The sequence below is a fragment of the Eretmochelys imbricata genome, chromosome 8 (genome assembly GCF_965152235.1).
Source record: "Eretmochelys imbricata isolate rEreImb1 chromosome 8, rEreImb1.hap1, whole genome shotgun sequence".
NCBI classification, from domain to species: Eukaryota; Metazoa; Chordata; order Testudines; family Cheloniidae; genus Eretmochelys; species Eretmochelys imbricata.
The window spans coordinates 34,909,539-34,935,164 of record NC_135579.1 but is presented as its reverse complement, the minus strand read 5'-3'; the positions used below and the strand labels follow the sequence as shown (position 1 = coordinate 34,935,164).

Genomic DNA, 25,626 nt, shown 5'->3' with positions numbered 1-25,626 from the left:
TGAGAAATGGGCTGTGCCCCTTTTCTGTGGGTCGAAGCATGTAAGCTGAGGGCCTGGTGCTGAACATAAACTGGGGTGAATCTCTGCTAACGATTCCCACCCATCCACAAGTTTTGTCAGGAACGCTTTTTCAAGAGAGAGATGCTTTTATGGGAAGGAAGAAGCTGTGGTGTTGTGAGATACAGGCCAGGTCTACACTAGACATGTTTGCCAAGGCAATGATGTTGTGGGCGGGGCCTGATTTTTACCACATTTCTGCATGGTCCAAGCCAAGACATTGGGATAAAAACCCAGGTCCAGAGCTGACTTGCCCCAGAGTTTGGGGCTGTCCTCTGACCGATGGTGAATCTGTTTGTAAAACAGCTGTGGTGTTTGCAGACCTGAAATGCCCATGTTGGGCTTGTCAGTATAATGTCTAGCCCTGAGGCAAGCATGACCCCAAATGGAGTGTGCGTTTGAAACTACTCAAGGCTGTAGCTTTGCCTGTGCAATGCACTGCTCTGTTTGCTCCTTGGGGGTCCCCCTGGGGAAGCCAACTCTGTGTAGCTGCCTCTTGAGTTGGGGAGGGTTCTGAGATCTATGAGGAAACGCTCCACCTCTTGTTGTCGGGTGATCTGGGACTTGGGATCACTGGGTTGCGTTCCCAGCTCTGCATCACCTTGGACAAGTAAGCAAAGGGCCTGCCACGCAATCCTTCCTTCATGAAAAAGGAGTGAAAGGCTAAGCCCTATTTGCCGTGCCTCAGTTTCCCTGTCTATAAAAGGAGGGTGTAAGAGGCTCAGTTCATTGATGTCTTTAGCATGCTGAGGACCCTGGGAGGGAAGCACAAAGTGCTGTTATTTAAGGAGCAGTAAATGCCTCCCATACTTAGTAAGGAGGACTGCAGCCTGCAGCCTGCTGGTCCCACATCTGCCATCCCACAAAGATCCCACTGGCCAGAATATAGCACACGAGCCTCTAACCATTTGGAGCAATAACACAGCTCTGATCTCATCAGCATGGACCTCCTGCCAAGTTAGCAGCTGGGGTAGAGGAAAGTAATCAGTGTCTGTAATAACCTCCACCAGTCCCCACTGGCTCAAGGTGAAAGGCAGCTGGAGCAGTAGCCTAAGAACAGGTCTGTCTAAGGTCATTTGTGCCTTCTTTGTTCTCATGGCATGACACTGACATATCACTGCACTCTCCTCTCCCACACAGACACCCTGGAGCAGCGGCTCTTTGCCCGCTGCTGTTGCTTGGCTCTGAGAAGCAGCAATGCCCATCAGCTTTGCCTGCCTACTTTAAAGACATCCCCCCACCTCCAATCACTGGCTCTAAAGGCATCAAGGTTTTGTGGGCACCAAGATCCAGACTTGCACACAGTCATTTTCCAGGCTCTAAAATATCCAGGTACCTTTTGTTATTTCTCTTTCTGCCTGTCCAGGTTCCATCCTCTGTAACAGGAAGTGCCATGGAACAATCTCTGATCCAGAGATGGCCAGTCCAGAGTTCAGCACGTGTCTGAGGTTTAGGGGTGTTCTGACTGGATTTGGAAAAGTCTGCTGGGCCCGAACCAAAACCCCAGATCCAAACACCCACTGCATTGTGGAACGTTGCATCTGGGGGGATCTGCTTCCAAACCAGAACCACCTGCCCAATGAATGTACACCGCACGCAGATCTAAGAGCCTCTGACTGGGGACGCTCCAGTGGGCTGACACATCAGAGAGTACAAGAGTGGGCGCAGATACATTGGCCCAGCAGGATGGTGCTTCCTGTCAGACTTGATGAGCTGATTAGTGCAATCTGTAATTCTGTCCATTTATGAACTAGTCAGTTACACTGTAACTCAGATCTCTAAGGTTTTCACGAAAGAGCTGTGAAAAACCGATACATTTAGGAGAGGCGGATCATTCCCCTGTGATGCCAAGCCTAATTAATGGAGTTAATATATTATCTTTAAAAACACAGCTCTCATTTCTTTCACAATCAGCAGCCAATAGCTGTGGTTATAGATTGACTCCGTGAACAATGTCGGGTGTATTGACTAAAGTCCTCCCCAGGACCATAAAACAGCGTCACTCTACAAAGTCCCCTTCGAAATCCCAGTGGCACTCTGCAGGAGAATGGGGAACAGTTCGGAAGATTTGTCTCAAACCAAGGTGAACATGTTGTTTGTTATTACCGTATTTTCACTCCCTCCTCTTCCCTCTCCCCAGATGCATCCATTTCCTTTCTTACCAGTGTTTGAGGTAACTATCTGAGAATTGGGTGGCAAACTATCTGTGTTGGTTGTTAGAAGGGAGGGGAGCAGCGATCACAGGTTCTTTCTTAGACTTGTGTCTGAAGGTAAAGGCAACTTATCATTTGATCATTTTTGGAAGCCAGATTTCACAAAGCGCTTCCCTTTGGACTGACTGATTAAACATACCCATCTATCTTAGAACCGAAGTGGAAGCGACTCGGCCCCCAGTGTGGGGTGACTCCGCTGTGCCACTCAGGAATGGAGCACTTGACATCAAACAATGACTTAATAGTCAGAATGAATAAGGTTCAAGTGATGTCCTTTTGTCGCTGCTGGTTCCCCTCCTTGGCTCTGCCTCACCCTGGGCAGCTCTCCCCTTCGACATGGCCCAGGGAGCCCTGGCAGCTCCACTATGCGTTCACGGACTCAGCTAAAAGCTTGTGAGGTTCTAAGAATCAGGCTGGGACTGGAGGTCAGGCAGACCCGTCAGTCAGGCCCCAGGAGAGAAGAGAGCCCGGAATCTGGGCCCCAGAGAGTAAGGACCACAGACAGAGAAATGGGATCCAAGAAACTGAGGAATCTTGGGGGTTTTGTCAGGTAAATTTGCAAGGAACTTGGCTTTATTTTGTACAGGCTACTGTAATACAGGGACTGATGCTGTTTTCTGCTGAGCGCATGCAGCTGCCACTGAAGATACTGGGTGTGAAGTGCACTGAGCACCCCACAGCAGCCTCAGCCCTTTACAGGATTGGGCCCATACTGTGGAGGATTTGGTGTGACTCCTTTACAATGCAATGTAGCATGTATTCAAGATCCAGCTTCCCTGGGGCGGGGGAGGGGAGAGCAGGGCGGGTATTAAACAGTAGTGTATTCTATAGCAATGATCCAGACCCTGTCAGCATTACTAGTGAAGGGAGAGTGAGCTGAGCCCCAGGAACTCCTGGCTGCTAATCCCACCACAGACACCAATGGACTGGGTGACCTTGAGCAAGTCACTTACTCTCTCTGCCTTGGATTTCCCATCTGTAAAATGGGGGTGATAGGTCACTACTATCTCCTGGGGTGCTCTGAGGTTTAACTAGTGTTCCGTAAAGCTCTTTGAATGTGCTACACAAATGGTGACAATGCTGTTAAATCCATTCACTTATTTTAAGGAGGGATATTATGTAGCTATGTAACTGCCATTTGATTTCTCTGTACTGTACCTTTGTGTTTCTAACGCCTGGCCTACACACCGACTGATATAGCTATTACAGTTAGGGAGTGTGATTTTTCACTGGTATAGTCATACTGGTATCAGTGGATGCAATTATACCAGTATAAAGGTGCTTCATACCAGTATCGCTCATTCCCCTTCCTGTATGGGGATTGCTCTACTGGTATAAGCACATTTATACTGGTTTAGCTGCCTCCACATTGGGGGATTGTACCACTTTAACTATACCATTCTGATAACATGTTAGATCCATATAGTTAAAGCTGAACAACTTAGATAAAGCCTAATCTGCTTAGCTTCAAGGCCAGCAGCCGTTGTGTGAGCAGGGCTGCTGCAGCGTGTCACAGAGGAGACACACACATGGTGCTCTCACTGAGCTGCTCCGTTTGTTTCTCGTCTCACATTGCTGGCTCCCTGTAATATCAATCCAAGCCACTCAGACTGGATCGTGGTGGCTGCTCTTTGCATGGGGAGCAAAGACCAATTCTTCACTCTCCAGTCCTGTGGTACATCTCTCTGGGTTCCCAAAACAGATAAGCTGCTTTTAGCAACAGCCACCAGCATGGCAGAGACAGTGGCATCCTTCCAATCCGCACTGCCTCTTCTGCGCTGCGATCTTTTATTTTCCTGGTGATGGTGCTTCCACCAGCAGTTTCTCTAAGAAGTGACTTGCTCTGTCTTCCATGCCCCTTGGGGAAATGCAGAATGGAAATGCAGCTTCCACCTGGCACGAGGGGACCCCCGAAATCATCACCGAGAATTCATATGGGAAGGAGCTGGAGAGCGAGGACAAGGTGAGACCAGCGCTCTGCCTAGGATGCCAGGCAGCTGAAACTGCAGCTTGCCACTAGCTTTAGCTGAGAGATGGGTCCATTGTTAGGTGAGGGGCTCAGCTGAGCTCTGAGCGAGGGGCAGCATATGGCTGCGCTGCCTGAGGGGCAGACCAAGGACCAGGTTGGGACTTGAGAAATCACAAACTGCCCCCTTTGGCTCCATGCAAGAGGCGATCTGTGCCAGCCTTTTACCCGGTGCACATTACTGCAGGCTCAGCTAGCATGCTGTGGGGATGCCACCAAGGCTCCACCCACTGCCTTCCTGCCACCCCTTCTTCACCCAGCTGGGTGCAAGGATGGGCAGTGGCCCCACACTTGCTGCCTGCTGCGATACAGGTAGCTACCACAGGAGAGAAAGGGGGCACTGTGGGCGCATTGAGCATGTCATAGTCTGCCCCTAAAAAAGTGACATTCCTTGTCTTTAAAGCTCATTGCGGGCTCGTTCCACCCTATCCCCTTGTCTCTCTGTTGCCCCCCGCCCTTGCTCAGGTAGCAGCTGGCCTGTCTCAGCACCTCACCACTGGCTTGGTGCAAGAGCCTTCTCCTCTGCAGCCATTGGTGTCTGCAGCAGCCCTCCTGTAGCCCACTGACTTGCTGGGTATTTTCCAAGCTCCCTGGAGAGTCATCCCTTCCCCTCTGAAACACAAACATTGGGGCCATTGCGGACTGTGGCAGAGTTAGAGCAGGTCTTTTTTTTTTTTCTTTTTGTTGGTCAGTGACGTTCCCAAAGCTGGGGATGTTTTGAAAAGGGATGGAGTGAAAAAAGGGAGGGGAGGAAATAACCCCCATGAGCGGTGTTCTATTTCACTCAGTGGCAAAACGGGGCAGGGGGGGGGAAGAGAGGGGAAGGAGGGGAACAACAACGACCCTTTCATGTCTAAAGAAACTTCGCTTTTTGAAAACTGAATCGACACACCAAGCACTCACTTGATTTTCCCTGGGAAATTTTCCTATGAATACTGAACAAAAGAGTTCAAAGGGAAATTTTTCATTTGAAATGTTTTGGAGGGACGGACAGGTATTTTGACCAGCTGTAATTGCAAGAGTCTAAAATCACTGGGGCTGGTAACACTAGCCGGAGGACTGGGGATAAAGCACTGGGTCTGGGCAGTGAAGCCAGAGGCTTGGTGGTAGCAGACGATCTTTTCTCTGGGTCTTGGCAACTGTTTCTGGGCTTTCAGAGGAGTACATTCACAGATTCCAAGGCCTGAGGGGACCATTCTGATCAGCTAGTCTGACCTCCTGTATGACCTAGGCCGGAGAACCCAGGCAGTGAGGCTCACATCTAGATCATCATTCCTGGCTGAGCTGTAGCATCTCAGTTAGAAAGACATCCAGTCTTGACTGACGGACATCAAATGATTCAGAATCCACCACATCCCTAGATCAAGTGTGCCAATGGTTAATTACCCTCACTGTGAAAAATTGGCACCTTGTTGCTAGTCTGCATTTGTCTAGTGTCAGCTTCCAACCACTAGATCTTGTTATGCCTTGTTCTGCCCTCTGCTGTCAGAAATCTCTTCCCATGCAGGTACTTATAGACCATGATCAACTTACCTCTTATTCTTTTCTTGGACAAACTAAATAGACTGAGCTTCTTTAGTCTCTCGCTATAAGGCAGGCTTGGCAGACGCCACATATTCTTGTAGCTCTGTTCCGCACCCTTTCCAATTTCTCCACATCTTGTTTGACATGTGGCCAGCAGAACTGTACCCAGTATCCAGGCCATGTGCAGAGGTAATAGCACCTCCTTATTCCTACTCGATATGGCCCTGCTCACACATCCAAGCATCACGTTCACCCTTTTAGCTACAGAATCGCACTGGGAGCTCCAGTTCTGTTGCCCCCAAAGTCCTCTGCAGCATCACTGCTTTCCAGGATCCTGTCCCTCCTCCTAAGCATGACCCACGTTCTTTGTCCCTTGCATTTGGCTGCATCAAAAGGCATGTTGGTCAAATGAGCCCAGCTTACCAAGTGATGTATAAGTGACCTGTCCATCTTGCCACCAATTTGTGTGTCTGTTGCCCATCTTACTAGAATAATTTTCTTCTTCCAGAGCTCTGAGAAGGATAGTGAATAGTGTTGGGCTGAGAACAGATCCCTGCGGGACCTCACTAGCAAAAGGGAATGCTGCAGGGGTTTGGGGATAGCGGCAGCTCCCTTCTTAAGCAGAAAACCTCAAGCAGCAAGGCCCTTACCAATGAGCTGTTGGGATAAGAGGAGAGCAGTTCTTCCCTGTGGATTGCACCATTCTGTACCACATCCTCATGCACAGCATTCCTCGGGAGAGGAGACACCCCCGGAGAGGCCTTTGCCCCTTGCATGTGAAATTCAGACGCCAAGCATGCACTTTGCCCAGGAAACCCTAGAGCTTTTGGAAACAGCAGGCAAAGGGCCAACAGCTGTAGAACTCCCGGGTAGCACATGGGGTAACACAGGGTCAGAGCCAGGCCCAGCTGACCGAGTTTTGGGGCCCTGTGCACTCTGGAAATTGGCAGGGGGCCCACCACTTTCCTTAAACTAGAACTCTGCTCCAGCTGCCTGTGCCCACTTATCCTGGCAGCCCCCACACATCCCAGCAGCCCTGACCTACATCCTGCTCACCCAACATCCGCCCACTTGCCCCCAGCCCCTCACCCACTGCCCCAGGGACCTTCCTGGCCACCAGCACCCTCTTCCCCCCATCTCAGCACCCTGCTCCCATCCCAAGCTAGGGCAGCTCCCCCTGATCGCAGCCACCCTCACCCAGCCCTGCGCTGCTCAGGTTTGACCCGGCAGCTCCCCTGTCATGATTGGAGAGCATGGTGCTGTGACCTGGCACACGGGGTTACAGCACCACTCCAGCTTGGATTGGGGTTGTTTCCTGTGGGTGGAGGCTCCCTTGAGACGGGGGCCCTGTGCAAGTGCACCCAATGCATGCTGGGTAATCCCGGCCTGCTCTGAGCACTGGCCCTAGGAACGTGTGGCTAATGGAAACAGCAGCGCAGTGGAACCAGAGGCTTCAGGGAACCGGAGACACCAGCTCTGGGTCTGAGTGGTGACACCCAGAACCTCGGGGGCCTGTTTGGAGCCGGCCCCAGGGGGGCTGTGCACAAGTGGGCAGGGAACAGAATGCTTTGTTCCCCCCTGTGCAGGAATGAGCCAGAATTCCACTGGAGAATGCAGCCCCGTCTCCCTGCTAGCCCTTCACTGTCTGAAGTGGGCATGAGAGGTGGGGCAGGGTGGTACTAAGTTCCCTTCCTCCCCTGCTGTGGGCATGAAGTGGGGAACACACTGCACTGGGGGCAGCACTATTGCTCCAGTGTGGGCTCCCTATGAGGAGCCAGCCAGGTGCTCGCCTATGGGCTCCAGCTGCAATGTGTCCCTTCAGCAGGCCCGAGGGCTCTCAGGACAGAGTGGGTGAGTATGTTACTCCAAGGCAGCCGGGGCATAGCAGATGTGTCTCAAGTCTCCCTGCACTGGGGCGATCGCTTCAGAGACCAAGTCATGGGGGAGCAAGGAAACCTATTCACATTTGATTTCTGTCAAGCTTCTCAGCCTAGCTGCCAGCCTCTGCTTTCTGCCCCTGCTGGTGCTGAAATCGTCCTTCCTCCATTTCCAGCGCCAAGCCACAGACACAGGGAGGGAGCAGAAAGAATTCGACATGATCTATAAAATTGAAGACGTGCCCCCATGGTACCTCTGCATCCTGCTTGGCTTTCAGGTAAGGAAGGAGAGAGCAGAGGGCTCTGCCCCACTCTCTTGCTCCCAGTGCTGTTATGGTCATGACATACACACAGAGAAGTTAGGATATTCTGTAGTTTTTAATCTTTCTGGAAGGGTGCAATGTAACACCACTTTATGTCTTAAAATCCAGTCCCTTACCAACACAAAGAAACAAAACCAGAGAGAGAAAAAGCAGGCTGCTCCCTAAAACAAGTATTACTCATTGTCTGGTGCAAACTGACAGTGGCTCACACACTTCCCTACAGAGCTCTCTAGACCGCAAGCAGGAGCAGGTGAGGGTGGGGTGGGCGCGGGGAGCGAGCGGAGCAGGGTGGCTGCGATCAGGGGGAGCTGCCCTAGCTTGGGATGGGAGCAGTGTGCTGAACATTTAAAGTGATTGCTGTACAATTTTAATATAGTTTTCCCTATACCACATGCCCTTATACGTGACTCTGAGTTTAAGTCTCATTAGCAGTGGCAAGAGCAAACCCCTGACATTCAGAAGTCCAGCACAAGTCACACATAGCACATTGGGACTTAAGTGTACCACAGCCTTGTGCAGAGGTGAACTTCATTCTCCCTGGGAATGGAGATGGGTTATCAGATCCTCCTGACAGCCTTAACCAAGGACTCCTTTCCCTTCCCCGCTCCAGCACTACCTGACCTGTTTCAGCGGGACGATCGCTGTCCCGTTCCTCCTGGCAGAGTCCCTGTGTGTGGGAAAGGACCAATACACAGTCAGCCAGCTCATCGGCACCATCTTCACCTGCGTCGGGATCACCACACTAATCCAGACCACGCTGGGGATCCGGTAGGTTGCACTCTATGGCAATTGTTCTCCACGCTTTCTTCTGGCTGTTGCTCCCTGAACCGTTGCACGGGAAGCTTTGAAGGTGAGGCAGAGCAGTAGGTGATTGCAAATGAGGCTTTTCCTTCTTGCTCATGCAGACTCCCCCTGTTTCAAGCAAGCGCACTCGCCTTTCTGGTTCCTGCAAAGTCCATCCTGGCCCTGGAGAAATGGAAATGTCCCCCAGAAGGTAACTGAAGCTTCGTTTACAACCAGGTCATGCGGTAAAGACCTTGAGTCACTTAACGGCCCCACCAAGTACAGCCCTTACAGGTAAAGATACAACAGGGCTCAAGGCCAGAAGAGGCCACCAGACCTCCACTAGCCTGAAGGGGCCACCACTAGCCTGACCTCCTGCATATCAGGCCAACAACCCAACCCAGGACCTGCACACTAATCCCAACAACCAAAAGGGGACCACGCCCACAGGAGACAGCACTAGAATGAGCACAAACTAGGGGGGGCTGAGATGCACCAGTGCCCGAGGCCCCTGCAGTGGCAGGGAACTGATTAAGTGAGAAATACCCAGAGGATCTTGGCAAGTGGCCTGCCCCCCACGCCACAGAGGAAGGTGAACCCCCCAAGGTCACTGCCAATCTGAGCTGGGAGAAAATTCCTGCCGTACCCCATGTAGTCCTGTGAGCAGGAACAGCCAGCCAAGCACCCGAAAGAGCGAACGCTCAGGGCCAGCACCAAGTCATGTCCCACCCTGCCGAGTGTCATGGCTGAAGCACAGCTATCAAGAGGTAGTATAGTCTAATGGGTAGGGCACCGGCCCAGGAGACCATGGCTCTGTTCCCAGCTCCCTGCTGGGTGACTTGGAGCCAGTCCCTTCCTCTCTCTCTCTCTGCCTCTGTTTCCCCTCCCACACTGGTCTATTGAGGGCACGTCTACACAGCAAATGAAGGTGTGATTGCAGCACCATTAGGCATGCCAGGGTTAGCCTGAATCCAGCTGGCATGGGTAATGTTGATCGTGGTGGCGCAGGCTTCGGCACAGGCAAGCCACCCCAGGACCAGCCCACCAGAGATCCTGGGTACCTACCTGGGCTGCTGGTCCATGCTGCTGCGTCTCCAGTGCTATTGTTGCCCATGCTGGGTAGATTAAAGCTCGCCCAGATCTGCTACCAGTGTTACAATCCCACCTTCACCTGCAGAGGAGACGTACCCTTTGCCAGTCGGCTCTTTGGGGCAGGGATCGGTCCTCGCTCCGTGGGTACATGGTGCCAGCACAACAGGGTCTCTAGATTCCAAGGGAGACGCACCAGTGTAAACAGGACTAGGGCAGCAGTGAATCATGCCCTGGGCGGCAGGGCCTGGAGGGCTGTTATCCCCGCGCGTCTAACAGCCTCGTTTTGCGTCTTAGAGGAGATCTACGGCAATTGGACGTTACCGCTGAACACATCTCACGTGTGGCACCCGAGGATGAGAGAAGTAAGCTGTGCTCTGTGACTACATGGCCGGGGGCGTACGTGGATCAGGGGCCCTGGGGATGAGTCTCACCAGGACACGGGAAAGAAGACTCCCCCCAGACAAATACCCAGCTTGCTTACATCTCGGACGCGTTATGGCCATGCACCTTGGTGTTTATGGCCTCGTCGGTGGGGTAGCGTGAGCGTGGATTGTTCAGCAGCACTGCAGCCTCCGCTCCCGAGTGAGATTCACCCCTGTGCAGGCAGCCAGTACAAAGTGTAGGTGCCACTTCTGTCCCTGGTAAACCACAGCAATTTCCCCCTCCTTCTGCAGTCATGTCCAGCCAAGGCGCACAAGCAGGAGGGCCCTCCAGGTGACTCTGGGGGCGCTTGGCTGGTCCATGGGAAATACCTTCAAACACATCTCAGGTCAGTGCTCAGACATGCCAATAGCACCATAGCTGTGAATGGTGCTGGTGTCTGTCTCAGTGCAGCACAATGGAGAGGAAGCATTGCCTATTAGTTAGGACACTGGGATAGGATGTGGGAGACCTGTGCAGAATTCCCTGCTCTGCCCTGTACTTCCTGTGTGACACTGGGCAAGTCACTTAGTCTGTCTGCCTCCGTTCTCAGCTGTGCAATGGGGCTAGCGCTGCCCTGCCACACGGGGTGTGGGACGATAAATACCTTTAAGATAGTGTGGTGCTTTGAGATCTGCTGCTGGAAAGGGCTATGTAAGAGCCAAGTATTGTTATTAGCAAGGTCTATGCTGATAGATGGAGAGATATCTAAATGACACCATCCTCCCTCAGCCCGGGAAGCTCCAATGTGCAAAAAAACCCAGTTTGGAATGGGACAGAATCTTCCAGGCTCTAGAGCATAAGCCAGCCTCTAACTATTGAGAGCTAGGAGGAATCATTCCCTCGGGGCTAGTTAGCCCCTAACAGCCCACTGCAGGGCTCCCTGCAGCTTCCGATGGAGAAGCTGGTGCTGGTCCCAGCTGGAGGCAGGATCCTGGATTGGATAGAGCCCTGGTCTGATCCATTGTGGCAATTCTTGAGTCCAACGGAAGGTGGTCACCAGACAGCATCTCCTGCTGGGAAGTAGGCTAAGACCCAGAAAATGCAGATCATCGCTGGACTGCCTGCGCCATGGTGGAGAGTTTCAGAGTTGCTGAGTTTTATAACGTGTAAAGTGCCGTTATTCTCCAGTGGCTTAATCTTCAACCAAACAAGAGGACTTACTTTACAGCAGCTACAAGAGTTCTGGCTCTCGCCCTGCATGCAAACAGGAGAGGCCTGGCCTGTGGCCTCCCAGACATCGTCCGACTGGACTGACTGTGGCTCCCGGGCTTATTCACTAGTCAGCTTCATTTTACCCAAGACACATTTTATGTGGTTTTAGTCATTTGCTCTTCTTTGAACCAGGATGCAGCCATTTAGAATTGCTCTTGCATGATACTGGCGTGTCCCCTTATGCTGTTCAACCCAACCTTCTCTAACTTGTGAAGAGCATGGGCTGGACGGATGGATGGATGGATGGATGGATGGATGGATGGATGGATGGATGGATGGACGGACGGACGGACGGATATATATAGTGACTGGATGGATGGATATTCCCATTACCATCCCAGTCCAAGGTTCTTCCATGCTTTAATCCTTCCCCTTCCTCCATGATGAAGCCTTCCCCAGCACAACAGCTAAACCCTTGTAGCTGATGGCCACGATGCTCCCTGCCCATGAGGGGCAGAATGTGCTGCCTCCACAGCCCCAGCGATGGGGGTCTGGGCTCAGCACGCAAGGTCAGAGCCATGCCAATGCCACTCGGCCTCCAGGCTCTCCCCTATCTCTGGCACCTGCACAGGCGGAGGAACCTGGCAGCATGTGACAGCTCTTAGCTGACCACATCTCCACACCTCACATGCTTTTTCCCCCCTTTTGCGCCATAGATCCAAGGGGCGATCATCGTGTCCAGCCTGGTGGAAGTGGTGATCGGGCTTGTGGGGCTGCCAGGAGCGCTGCTCAGCTACATTGGACCTCTCACCGTCACTCCCACCGTCTCCCTGATAGGACTGTCAGTCTTCCAAGCTGCGGGGGATCGTGCAGGATCTCACTGGGGCATTGCAGCACTGTACGCGCCTCGCTTATCATACAGAGACCAGCCACAGGGCTCACAGAGTGACATGCTGCTAGTACTTAGTGTCACACCCTCATGGGTATGCATATCTGGAGGAAAAATCTGGCCCTTAAGCTCCAAGTTACCCCCAGCTCAGAATTAAATTCCATCCTCAGACACATTTGCTGATTGCAGTGGGGTTTGCCCTATAGACCCGATCCTGCTCTTATTGAAGCCAATGGGAGTTTTGCCTACATTTGCACATTTCATATGGAAAACGTGCAGTGCTGCTCCATGTAACTTACAGCAATTGGTTTTTCATAATCAAGATCACTTGATAATGAGTATTCGAGCCAAAAAGGGGGGCAAAGGTTGAGAGGGGAAGAATAGATGACATTAGTCATTGCTTTGCTGAGTTTTCAATAGGATGCAAGGTTTAAAATCTGTCTGATAACTGATCTGTCTGTGTGTCTGTCTATCCTAGAAGCATATAGGGCACCAACCACCACCATATCAGAGCTGACTGAAAATACCATGAAAGTTCAACCTGTGCTTTTGTCCCAAATTAGGATGAAACACTGAAATATCAAAATTTTTGGCAGAGCAGAATGTTCTGAAAAATTGAATTTTCGTTGTGGAGCAAAAAGTTTGGAAAAATTTCTATTTGGAAATGTCAAAATATTTCAGCTCAGTTCTACATTAAGCTGTGTGTGCCTGAGCTGTACCAGTACTTCATGGGAGTTGTACTTCAGATGCCTCATGCCTCCATTCACCTCTATGGGCCAGGGTCCCTAGCCAGACTACACCTCCCATAATGCAACAGGGGCATGGGACTCTCAAGATGCACTGCGGCAGTTCAGCATGAAGGGAAACTGTGATGCATTATGGGAGATGCAGTCCAGTCAGGGAGTCTGGCCAATAGAAGAAAGTGGGGGCACAAGGCACCCAAATTACAACTCCCTTGAGGCCCTACCACAGCTCAGACAAACACAGGTTAACGTCAAACTGTCCCAGAACAAAACATTTGATTCAGTTTGACAAACCAAAATGTTTTGATTCAGCTGGACCTGACCCAAAGCAAAACATTTTTATTTGATTTTCCAAGTAGAAAACCAAAAAAATTCCATAAAATTGAAATTTTCCCTTGGAAAAATCTTGATTTTGCAGCCACTGCAGGAAAAAAACATTTTGACAGAAAATTCCTGAGCAGCTCCACTCAGCACCCAATACATCCTGCTGTTGTAGCCCAGCTAGTGAACAGTGGATTAGCTTACTCCATTCAACTAAACATATGTAAGGCAAACACCTCACCGGGATTATCTTTCACCATTTACTTGTGACACGTTCTCAGAAAACAACAGCAACTCTGAACTTAGCAGACACAAAATGATGAATGAGGAAATTGGCTACTGGCACCCACAGGCATGTTTGCCACACCAGCATGGATTGTGTATTCTTCTCAAACTCCAGATCTGTTCTCCTTCCCATTTCTGCATAGCCTAATGGACACTGGCTTGCATGGACTGGCCCGTAACTGTTTAAAAGCATTTGGGTTCAAATACACTATTGTTAATATTATTTATGGTAGTGCCCAGGAGTGCCAGTCATGGACCACGATCCCGTTGCATTAGGTGCTTTATAAATGCAGAACAAAAAGATGAGCCCTTGCCCAGAGAGCGTACTATCTCTGGACAATGGTGCAATTCGGCCCTCAGGGAGTTCCCCTTCTGCATTTCCTAGGGATGTCCTACTGACTCTTTTTCTCTTTTCAATAGATCCATTTTTCTGATTGTTTTATTTGCCCAGTACCTGCGAAATGCGACCTTTCGGCTGCCTGGGTACAAATGGGGGAAAGGCTGTATTGTGTTCAGGCTACAGATCTTCAAAATGTTCCCGGTATGGACAGTCCCGTCCTCTGCTAATTATCAGTGACAGGTGAAACCTCCCACAGCTCAACGGTCTGGGTCAGATCCATACGAGGGGGTCTCAGGCCTGTGACAGAAATGTCTGTGAACGATCTAATGCTGCTGGGGCTGTGGTGTCGGGCTAACAATCACTAGCACTTACAGCTGGGCTGGAAAGCCAGAAAGCGTGGCCGTGGCTGTGGCATTTTCGCACTAACCGTGCTGGCCATAACCCAGGAAAGCGAAATACTTGCAAATGTGAAATAAACAGGGGAAAGACTGGAGTTAACTGAAATTTTCCAGACCTCAAAATACTGTCTTGGATGGGTGTGGGTGCTGGAGTCATCACTACCCTCTAGAGTATGGACTGGGTACTATTCCACTGTGTAGCAGGGTCCTGCTACAGCCAGGGGCTGAGAGAGCTTCTTCACGGGGGGCTGAATTGTGGGGTTGGATGTGCTAATTTCAAGCCCTGCTGTTGCCATGCTGGTGTCAGCAGTCCCATAGCACAGGGATCTCTGTGAAACCATAGAGGTCCTGGAGTTGTTGGCACAGGTTGCGGGTTTTGATTCCATGGTGGAAAATTCTTGCTGTATTTGGAGCAGTTCTCCCATCTGGCTTCCGGGGTGTTGCTGCTCCGTGCGCCTGGACAATTATGTTACATAGGCCTCTGTTTTTCATCCCCAGATCATCCTGGCCATCATGGTGGTGTGGCTGTTGTGCTATATTTTAACACTGACGGACGTTTTCCCACGCGATGCTGAGGCATATGGCTACAAGGCCAGGACAGACGCCAGGGGGAAAATCATGTCAACTGCACCCTGGTTCCGCCTACCATATCCTTGTGAGTGAACGTGAGATTCTCTCGTGACTGGCTCTGCCCAATCACGAGGGATCAGGGAAAGTGTGTGCAGAAGTGTATGCACGTTTCCGTGCAGTGCACAAGTCGGGTTTGCCTACCATTGGTGCACATACCAGCCCAGCTTGCAGGACACTTTTGCACACTTCCCCAGGCAAGGCAAGGAGCTGGGGCACCTTGCCCCTGCTCAGTATCTTCCACTGATCCTCAGGATTTTCCCCCCTCGCTCTGCTCCCCATGCTGGAGCTCAGACTGGGGGAGTGAAATTACCCTTTCCCCTAATCAGATACTCAGCAGAAGCTGCTGTCAGGAAAAGCTCACCCTCTATCACCTCCCCTGGTGCACAGCACCATGCTGAGCCACTGGGGTCCGTACTGATTCACAGGGAGAGGAGCCCATTGGTAGCGCCCACAGCTGAGTGGGTGGCCCAGGAACAGAGGAGAGACGCTAAGGCTGGCTGGGTGTGGCCTAAGCTGGCATCCTCCTGCACAGGCCCTGCCCCCGTGGCTGGCAACACCACCGTAGCAGAGAAGAAGGCTGGGCGGTTCTCAAGTAGCAACCTGCAGCAGCAGGAGCTTATCTCCAGTGTGTGTGTGTTTGGGGAGGGCTCTAGGGGCTTGCAGCTTTTCCCACCCCCACTGCCCCACAGCTGGGGTTGGGCTGCCCGGGTCACCTGTGCCAAGCACAAGTCCATGGTGGGCTTTGTCAGAAGGATAATGGGCTGGGCAGCCTTTGCCAGCACACCCTGTCTGGTCCTCTGAGCTGGGCAGGGCGCGGTCCAGAACCCATGCTATTGAGCTAGTGCGGCTCCTGAGCGGGCATGGCCATGTTCAGGGCTTGGGATGCCCGGGCTAGCTCATCCCTTGCTCTGCTTTCCCCGATGCAGGTCAGTGGGGCTTGCCCACCGTGACGGCAGCAGCTGTGTTAGGGATGTTCAGCGCTACCCTGGCTGGCATTATCGAGTCCATCGGGGATTACTACGCCTGCGCCAGGCTGGCAGGGGCTCCAGCACCACCCATCCACGCTATTAATAGGTACGGTACAAGCAGCTCACCCATCTCTCTAAATCACACATGGGTTTGTGTGGGAGACCTGGGATTTGCACCACAGCAGGACGATTCCTACTGGGCAGCAGTGGGTGGGAGCCAGGACACCTGAGTTCTAGGCTAGCCAAGTTTTCAAATGCCCAGTGTTTGGCCCCCTCAGTAACTTTGGCCTGACTTTCTAAGGGGCTATGCACCTGAAGCTCCCATGAGGTCAGCTGGAGCTGCAGTTTCAGCACCTTGGAAATGTAGGTGCCAAAACATGGCTGTTGGTGCTACCCTTTGGCACCCAAATTTGACAACCGTAACAGGCTTCTGTTTGGCACCCGTAACCTGGCTGAGCTCGGCCTCCCCAGGTGGTAACTGGGACAATGCTCCCCACCTCCCATGTTTGTCGAGCATTTAGAACATGCAACATGCTGTGCAAGTGTCCCGTGCGTGAGTGTGAACCTCGCCCATGCTTTGTGCCAGGGACGGTTACAACGAGGCTGGGGCATGCCCCATCCATGGTGCTATTCCCCATCGCAGGGGAATTGCTAGCCACTCGTGGCAGGCTATGTGTGCCGCACCCTTTCCCATCACATGGGAGCAGAAGCCGCTGGCTGGAAATTCTCCCACCACAGCCCTGCCCCGTCTGCACCCCCTCCAGTGGAGGCTGTGTCTGCCACATGCAATCTGCCCCTAAGTGCCCTCATGCATCCCTGCCTCTCCAAATACTGCCCTCAGAGCTGCCGATGTGATGGGAAATGAAATTTCACCAGATGAAATTAATAGGCAGCAGATTTAAAACACACAAAAGGAAGTATTTCTTCACACAACACAGTCAACCTGTGGAACTGTCTGCCAGAGGATGTTGTGAAGGCCAAGACTATAACAGGGTTCAAAAAAGAACTAGATAAATTCATGGAGGATAGGTCCATCAGTGGCTATTAGCCAGGATGGGCAGGGATGGTATCCCTAGTCTCTGTTTGCCAGAAGCTGGGAGTGGGCGACAGGGGATGGATCACTTGATGATACCTGTTCTGTTCATTCCCTCTGGGGCACCTGGCAGTGGCCACTGTCGGAAGACAGGATACTCGGTTAGATAGATCTTTGGTCTGACCCAGTATGGCTATTCTTATGTTCTTATGAAATCTCTTGGATTGGCTTGTCTGTTTACAGAGGCATTTTTACAGAGGGGATCTCCTGTATCATAGCTGGGCTGCTGGGAACGGGCAACGGCTCCACATCCTCGAGCCCCAACATCGGCGTCTTGGGCATCACAAAGGTACCAGCCAGTGAGCTTCTTTGAACACCTTCCCTCTGTGCTGAGTCAGGAGGGATCGCTGCAAAGCTCTCGGCACCTGGACAGATCAGCTGGTGCCCAGCACAGCTCCCTGCCTCTCACCTGGGCTGCAGAGAATATCAGCATCTTCCACTGGCATCCTGGTTATTTTGTGGGTGCAACAGAGAGTGCAGGGTTCAGGCTATAAAACCCTTCATGGATCCATAAACACCATGGCCCAGGTTTTTTCCTTAGGAAGTAGCCCCTCTATGATGCTATTCCTAAGCCATAAAGAGGGCTTAAACGGCCCGTGCAATACTCTGCTCTTGAGGCTGGTGGGGGTTCTACAGCCAGCACAGAGCTGGCATAATAGCTCTCTCCAAGCCCCTGGTGTAGGTGATGGACTGGGGAAGCAAGAGATCAGGAAGAGGCATAACAGCACATGGAAGCTGACACAACTTAGAGCAGTACTAGGGCTGCTCTAAATTGCACCCAGAGCCCAGCATAACACTGAATTAGGAAGATGCTGTGGTGGCTTAATGCCATTTTGTGCGCCCAGTGTAGAACCAAAGGAGCAGAAACTCTGGCCTATTCTCACTCATAGTGCACTGGCCTGGCAGCTCCGCTCAGCTGAAAGTTGGTAGCCGCAATTTGCTGGGTCTGGGGCAGGTGGCAGAGCGTTCTCAGCAGCCAAACCTCCATTCTCGGATTCACACTCCATCTGGGCCTGAGTCCCAGGTCAGTATAGGGTCTATCTAGTTTCTGATGCTGGCCCTGAGGCCCTTCCTGGTCACTGTGTTTATATAAGGCATGTCTGCAATAGCCCCTCTACGACACTGCTGTGGCAAGGAGAGGGCAGCCTCTTCGGACCCTGAGTCCTTGGACCTGCCTGGTTCCTCTTGCCTTGCAATCAGAGTTCGCTTTCTGTCCCTGGCCACCTGTCAGTAATTCTAGCTATCTATGGTTCTTCTCTGCCCCCTCTTGTGTCTGAGTGCCTCCCACTCCCTGCATTTAACCTCACAACCCCACTGCGAGGTGTGTGTGGGAGGGGGGGTGGGGGGGGGATCCCAGAGCTTGGACTGCAGCCCAAGGCCAAAAATCAACAGTGCAATGAAACAGCCCCACGGCAGCGAGCACAAGTCAGCTGGCCCGGGCCAGCTGTGAGGTTTGAATTACAGTGTATATGTACCCAAAGTGCCTTGCCCAGGAGCGTGGCAGGGCTAAGATTGGAGGGAAGATGCTGTAGAAGGGCTCAAACTTGCTGGTGTTTCTTACCCAGTGCAGGGTAGAGCATGCACCACTGAGACTAACTAATAGTGCTTAGCCCATAGCGAAAGCTCTGGCTCACCAGTTTCTCCCCATGAAACAGAACATCCCTCCCCTCTTTAATTTCTAAAGTCTGATGCAGCTTGGTGCACTGAGCAGGGAGTGAGGAGGCCTGGGGTCTCAGCCACTGCATGAGCTTGCACAATTCTCACTGTATCTCAGTTTCCCCATCCCACTGTCACCCAGAAATCAGTGCCAGAGTCTGGGTATATTGTCAGTGCCGTGTATTTGTTTAGACTGTGTCACTCAGTCCTTGAGCAGAGGAAGTCACAGACAGCACCCAGAAAAACCACGTTCAGGGCTCTCAGAGAGCAACCCCGCTGCTGCAAAAATTCCCATATGTTAGAGAGAGTAAGGCAACGAGCAACTCCTGTCCTGCTTGCAAAAGGAACTGTATCACAAACCTAGCAACAACACAGCAGGTCTTCACAGACTGTGCTCTTGTTTGAGTGCTAAGAAAAGGAACTGGTAAAACTCTGGGTATGTCTACACAGCAAAAAGCCCCGCAGGTGCGAGTCTCAGAGCCTGGGTCTATAGTCTCAGGCTTGCAGTGCTCCCACTACAGTGCTAAAAACAGCCATGTAGACATTCCCACTCAGTCTGGAGCTTGGGCTCTGAAACTGTGTAGATGTACCCTACCCAGAGGCATCTGGTGTCTCCCACCATAACAATACTTACCTCCTTTGGGAAGTGCTTTGAGATCTCTGGATGAACAGAGCTGTATAATAGCTATGTATTATTAAGCCTGGAATGACTCTAGCCAATTTGCTTCACCTTGCTGCTGTTTTCCTCTACAGGTGGGAAGCAGAAGAGTGGTGCAATATGGAGCTGGGATCATGCTTGTTTTGGGAACCATCGGCAAGTTCACGGCTCTGTTTGCCTCACTCCCTGACCCTATCCTCGGAGGGATGTTCTGTACATTATTCGGTAACGTACCTATAAAGATATGTTTATAAATGTAATCAGCAGGGTGTCAAGGCAAAATTAACATTAAATTGCCGTGCTCTTTCCTACCAATTGTTTCCTAATATATTCTTTTAAATTTGATTTGCCTGAAGGTGACTTACAGAGCTTGCGCCAGGCTGAGATTTGCAACGCTGCCTAAGAGAGTTGGCTGCCCAGTGCCCATCAACATTGGCTTTGAAGCTCTCCACTTAAACTGCTTGCTTTCCTTTCAGAATCAGTTACAGGGAACAATCTCAAAGATGCAAAAGAACTGCAGCTCCATAGCATCACTGGGGATAGGGAGGGTAGCAGTGCGATGCACTGCTACTGCCTGTATTCTAGGGTTCAAGTTTTCCTCCAAACCTGAGACTATCATTAGTGCGAGCTATACTTTTGTCTCTTGACCCTAAGTGGTGGGGCTGCCAATGCATTATAGCAGCCTTAGGCCGTGTCCATATTTAAAGTCAAATCAGTGTAACTTTAAATTGGTTTCAGAAGTGATTAATTTAAACTGGTGCAGAATACAGTGTGACTGCAGTTAATTCAATTTCAGGCTGGTTTATATTGATTTAGCTTAACTTGGTAATGAATCAATTTAAGCTAAATTGATATAAACCAGATTTAAATCAAATTAAGAGCGTCCACACAGGTGTTTGCACCAGTCTGATTTTATCAGATTCAGATTGCTCTTTCAGGCTTGATCTACACTTCCAAGTTAAGTCAACATAGCACAGTCAGAGGTCTGAAAAAAATCACACCCTTTATTGACATAGCTGTGTCAGCCTAACCCCCGTGTAGACGCAGCTATGTCGACAGAAGCAACCCCTTCTGTCAATGTAGGCTGTGTCTACGCGATGGGTTAATGCCAGCATAGTTACGGCGATGTAACTATGCCAGTATAGTCTCTCTACCATTAGACATACCCTTAGTTAAACTGGTGCAACTTTCAGAATAGAGATGGCTTTAGTGGTACCTAATTTTTTGCCTCTCAGTCCCAATGACTCAGCAGGTGGCCACCTCTGCCTTGTCCCGAATGCACACAGACCCTTTGTGTCTGTAACAAGGCTGCGTTTTCTCTGTTTGCACATTTGCAGGAATGATCACAGCTGTTGGCCTTTCCAACCTGCAGTTCGTTGACATGAACTCATCCCGCAATCTTTTCATTCTGGGATTCGCAATGTTTTTTGGGCTGACGTTGCCAAACTACTTGGATTCACGCCCCAATGCCATTAACACAGGTATGCCTCTCTGAATGAAAGCCTCAAAACATGCTTTATATCCCCTCTTAGTACTGCAGTGAATGGAGGACTCTACTGAACTCTCGGTGTCTAGTAAGATAGGAATGTGGGTCTCTTGGGCACTATGCTAATGCGTGATATAAATGATTATCAATATTGCAATTCTTAATTATGATGGAATGACATTAGGAATTTTATGTAGCTTCCATAGGAATGTGGGGGGCTTTAGGGCGTTTGTCATGCTCCAAATGAGATCTAAACCCTAGTTAGCTTGCTTTTGTTTGCAGCTGTTGGTCTCTTCTCCCTTTTGATATGTGCCTATAGCTACTCTCAGCATTTCAACATAGAAGTGTGCTTTGTAAACTAGATTTTTAGGAACTCTAATAAAACAAAATGGACAAGGGGATACGAGATAACACATACACTGAGTCAGTGGGCCTGAGATACTCATATAAGCAGAGTTACAAGGGAAGGCAGGTAGATAAAACAGATGTCTTGGAATATCAATTTAATCTAATCTGGGCCCACAAATACCTTCGTCATAATCATAAAGTTATTGATTGCATGGCATCACTGGTGTTTATTGGTAGAAAACAGCCAGTCCTCCTTAAATATACACACTCTAGTCTTATTTTTCTTTTTCAGACAGAAGATAGTAGCATCTAACTTTGTTCTCCGTGTTAATTGGTGTAACATTCTGCATGTTTTGTAGGTGTTCCTGAAGTCGACCAAATATTAACAGTGCTGTTAACAACGGAAATGTTTGTTGGGGGTGGCATTGCCTTCATATTGGACAACACCATTCCAGGTACAGCCATTGCAAGCTTTCACAACAAGGCCTTATAATGCACTGGTGCTGTCAGCGGCTTGACTCACTTTGTGCATGTCTGGTTGTATACTGTTTTAGTTATGATTTCAGTCCTGGCTGGAGAAGCTGAGCTATATTAATTGCTGTCAGAGAACTGTCTTCTGGCAGAATCAGTGATTCAGGGTTGTAGCTGGAGGTAGAGCAGGATTTGTATGCGATAAGAGACTCTTTCTTTGAATAGAGTTAGAACAGTGATACTCAGACCTCAGTGGTTCAAGAGCCAAATCAGTGATCAATGTTACGCAAAAGAGCCACAGTTGTGTGAATTCATTGTTTCATTTACTAGTTATATATATATATAATGCTCACAGCAAAATGACTCACCAAGTATTCAACAATTGGTTAATAACATAGTAAAAGCATCTTGATTGGTTAATAACATAGATCGGTTATTAATTAAATCACAGTGTAACATAGATCGGTTATTAATTAAATCACAGGCAGGAGACACATTAAAGAGCCACTGGTGACTCATGAGCCTCAGTCTGAGTATCACTGGCCCAGCACAGTAGGGCCCTGTCTTGATTGGGTCCGCCAAGTGCTAAATAATAGGAAAAGAAAAGCTTTGAGAGAGGAATCTATTGAGTAATTAATTCCATATAGTGATGGGTAAAACTGGTCAGTCCTTCCTGTATATCCCATCTCATTCCCTGACAACAAAGGGTCACTCAGTGAAGTTAAACTATGAGGACATATTTTATGTAGCACATACTCAACCCGTGGAACTCACTGCTGCAGAAAAACACTGAATCAAGCTCAATGGCAGAGTTTGTTTTTAAAAAGGGTGGGATAATTTTACGAACACTAGCAAGATAGGTAGCACTACAAGCTTGATCCTGCCATGTTTCCTGTATGCAGAGGTCTCACTGGAACTCAGGATCATTTTAACTGCATCTCCCATCCCCTGATAGAGAGGTAATGCAATCTTATGCTTTCAGGTATAAAAAATAGGGGTGTCCCCCCCACAATAGAGCATTGAATAACTGGCCAGGTGCATTTTTCTGTCTTTTTGGAAGCATCAGGCCCTGGCCATTTCAGAAGGCAGGATACCAGCCTAGTCCATGGTCTGAGCTGCTGTGGAACAATCCTTTCTCCGGACCACTTTTTGTGCAGAACTAGAACCACATCCAGTGAAGGTTACTTTGAATGAATAAGCTATTTAGTTATTTTGCTGTCCTTACACTCAGGATCTCTCACTCTCCCCAGGGACACAGGAGGAGCGTGGGCTGGTTCAGTGGAAGGCTGGAGCACATGCAGACAGAACCACAGCTGCAAATTTGAAAAGCTACGATTTTCCATTTGGAATGAGTGTGGTAAAAAGGATCCAGTGGTTCACGTATGTGCCAGTATGCCCTGTTTTCAAGGGATTTCATTCAAGGAAAAGGAATTGTGACACAATGGAAAATGTACAAGAGAACACAGACAACCCGTTCATATGTACTAAGGTCTGAAAGACTCCTGTAATGTGACAAGCACAAGTTGTTCAGTGCCAGTTAGGTACAATGTACCACAGTTCTAGTTCGTAGGTTACTGAAGGAAGGCCAGGGCAGAGAGCAGTGTCAAACTGAAGAGGGGAGAACAAGGGGATCAGTTCATAGGGGTTCCCGCATAGTTTTGATTCATGTCCCTGTGGAGTCTACAAACGGCAACACACCCTAGTTTGAGTCATCTTTACGCTGTACTGTACATTCGGTCTAAGCATCTGAGACAGTTGTGGCCTGCTTACTCTTGAGATCACAGAAGCCTTCAGTATTATACATATGGCTAGTGTGTGTCATCCTAACAAACCCCAAACCAGCTCAGCCAAAACAGCAAAGTTGTGGCTGGACTGACTTCAAAACAACTTTTGCATAGTTTCCAATTCTAACCCCAAACTGGTTTAAGATTTGTTCAAAACTTGGCTCAGATTCACTAGAATGTTTATGAACCTAGGCAAAACTAGCTCAAGTTTTACACAGCTCAACTGGTCATCCTGTGTAATAAACTGCTATCTGGACACTCTGGGCTAAATTAATTTCTGGTGTAACTCAATAAACTTCAGCAGACTTATACCAGGGATTAATTCTGGATCAGCATGGCCACCATGGCACACTTAATATGGGGACTATGATGTTTTTTTGGGGATAATGTATTCGATACATTAATATTCCAAATCATTTGTTTCTGTTTTCATTGACAGTTGAGAGAACTGCCCCTTATATTTGCCTAACTAGTCCTGCAGCGTAACCCTGGAAAAGTTTATGTTGGATAGCTCTGCTACACCGACCATCTTTCCTATTGCCTGTTACATTGAGCGTAAACTACCTTGGCCTTTGCCACACTGCTATTTAATGGACAATTAATAGTTAAGATTTTTGCCAGGTGGGTGTTAGAATTCTTGATCTGTCATGCATGGAGGCCCATTAACACCTACCTGAATCCCTGATCCAATGGGCTGAGATTCAGAACCTTTTGTTAGCACAGGCTCTGATGGATAGCATCAATGTAGCAATGACCTCCATACTCAGCAGTTCATGACCAGAGTAAAGCAGCATTTTTCCACCTTATGAAGAAAGTTCTGCTAGACAAATGCTGCACCAATAACAGCTGAGCAACTACCTAACTTTCAATAGTTTGCATAAGTATAATTAGATCTTAAATAACTTAATTATGTCCAAGGATGAACAGACAAGCTCATTTTCTGAGCTGCCTTGGCTCTGCAGGGCTAAGAGAAGTAAACATGAGAAATTGACTCTGAACACAGGATCAGATATTGTGCCCGGTCACTTTCCAGAATTGCCTAGTAGGAAACTTCTGCAAGAAACCACTACACTAAGTCATACCTGTGAACACATCTCCCTAGGAAATGGAATGCACAAGCACTGCAGCTTGACTGGACTGAATATGGATATGTTTAATGCAAAGGTGATCCCGCCCTGGACCCTGATGAATTGCCCTGTTAACACCAAAATGCAGCTTGTGACTGGATATGCAAGTGTGCCTGAGCTCCCTTGCTGATAAGTGATAGGATCTAAAAGGGGAGGGCTTCTATGTGACTGACTAGCAACGCTCCCAGAGAACACCCACTGCCACTTTGAATATCATTAATAAACTTCTCATACTACACATGCTTTGTTAGCTCTTTTCTGCTGTCTAAGTCATTTTAAAGATTCTTGGTTGCATTACTACTCTACCACTAGCAGGCTCCTACATATAGTGTATGCAAGTGACAGGTTTCAGAGTAACAGCTGTGTTGAAGTGAGCTGTAGCTCAGGAAAGCTTATGCTCAAATAAATTGGTTAGTCTCTAAGGTGCCACAAGTACTCCTTTTCTGTATGCAAGTGAAAGCATTTAGCAGCCACATGCCTCCATAGCATCACATCTCAGAATTTAATCAAGTCGACTCACCGAGAGTTTAGAGACCCTTTCAAAGACAACTAAAGCTGGAGGAGGAAATGGTATTGGCAATGCAGGAGCACTCTTCTGGGGTGAAATTCACCCTACTCCCCAGCTGCAGGTGGGGGGGAACCCTAGTAGTGTGGCATTTCTTTTTTATTTATTTATTTTTTTAACTTGACACATTTCATGTTCACCTAACATTTGATACTGATATTAGGCTCTAAGCACTATTCTTCAAAGGAAATGGAAGAAAGGAAGTGATGAGATCAAGGTTTTTGTTGCTTCCCTTAAGAAGTCAGCTACAGACCTGATGAGACATGTATTAGAAAGGGGAATGATTTAGGAGGGGACAGGGCTAGTAAATGGAGACAGATGTCATAAGATGTTGGAGAGGCCAGTGGGTGCAGTTTGAGGTTAGTTGGTCTAGTTTGGTAGAATCTGTAAATAT

General features: G+C 49.4%; 1 protein-coding gene across 1 annotated transcript; it reads left to right on the top strand.

The window, feature by feature from the left end:
- The first annotated feature begins 2,104 nt into the window (after positions 1 to 2,104).
- On the top strand, positions 2,105 to 24,891 carry SLC23A1 (solute carrier family 23 member 1). Its single transcript, XM_077824075.1, has 16 exons — positions 2,105 to 2,140; positions 4,144 to 4,233; positions 7,874 to 7,975; positions 8,631 to 8,788; positions 8,926 to 9,014; positions 10,190 to 10,257; positions 12,187 to 12,368; positions 14,129 to 14,249; positions 14,945 to 15,101; positions 16,003 to 16,150; positions 17,321 to 17,426; positions 19,547 to 19,676; positions 20,789 to 20,932; positions 21,645 to 21,740; positions 23,007 to 23,245; positions 23,980 to 24,891. Exons 1-16 carry the CDS (start codon positions 2,105 to 2,107, stop codon positions 24,007 to 24,009), a joined length of 1,896 nt encoding a protein of 631 aa, XP_077680201.1. The 3' UTR covers positions 24,010 to 24,891.
- The last annotated feature ends 735 nt before the right edge of the window (positions 24,892 to 25,626 follow it).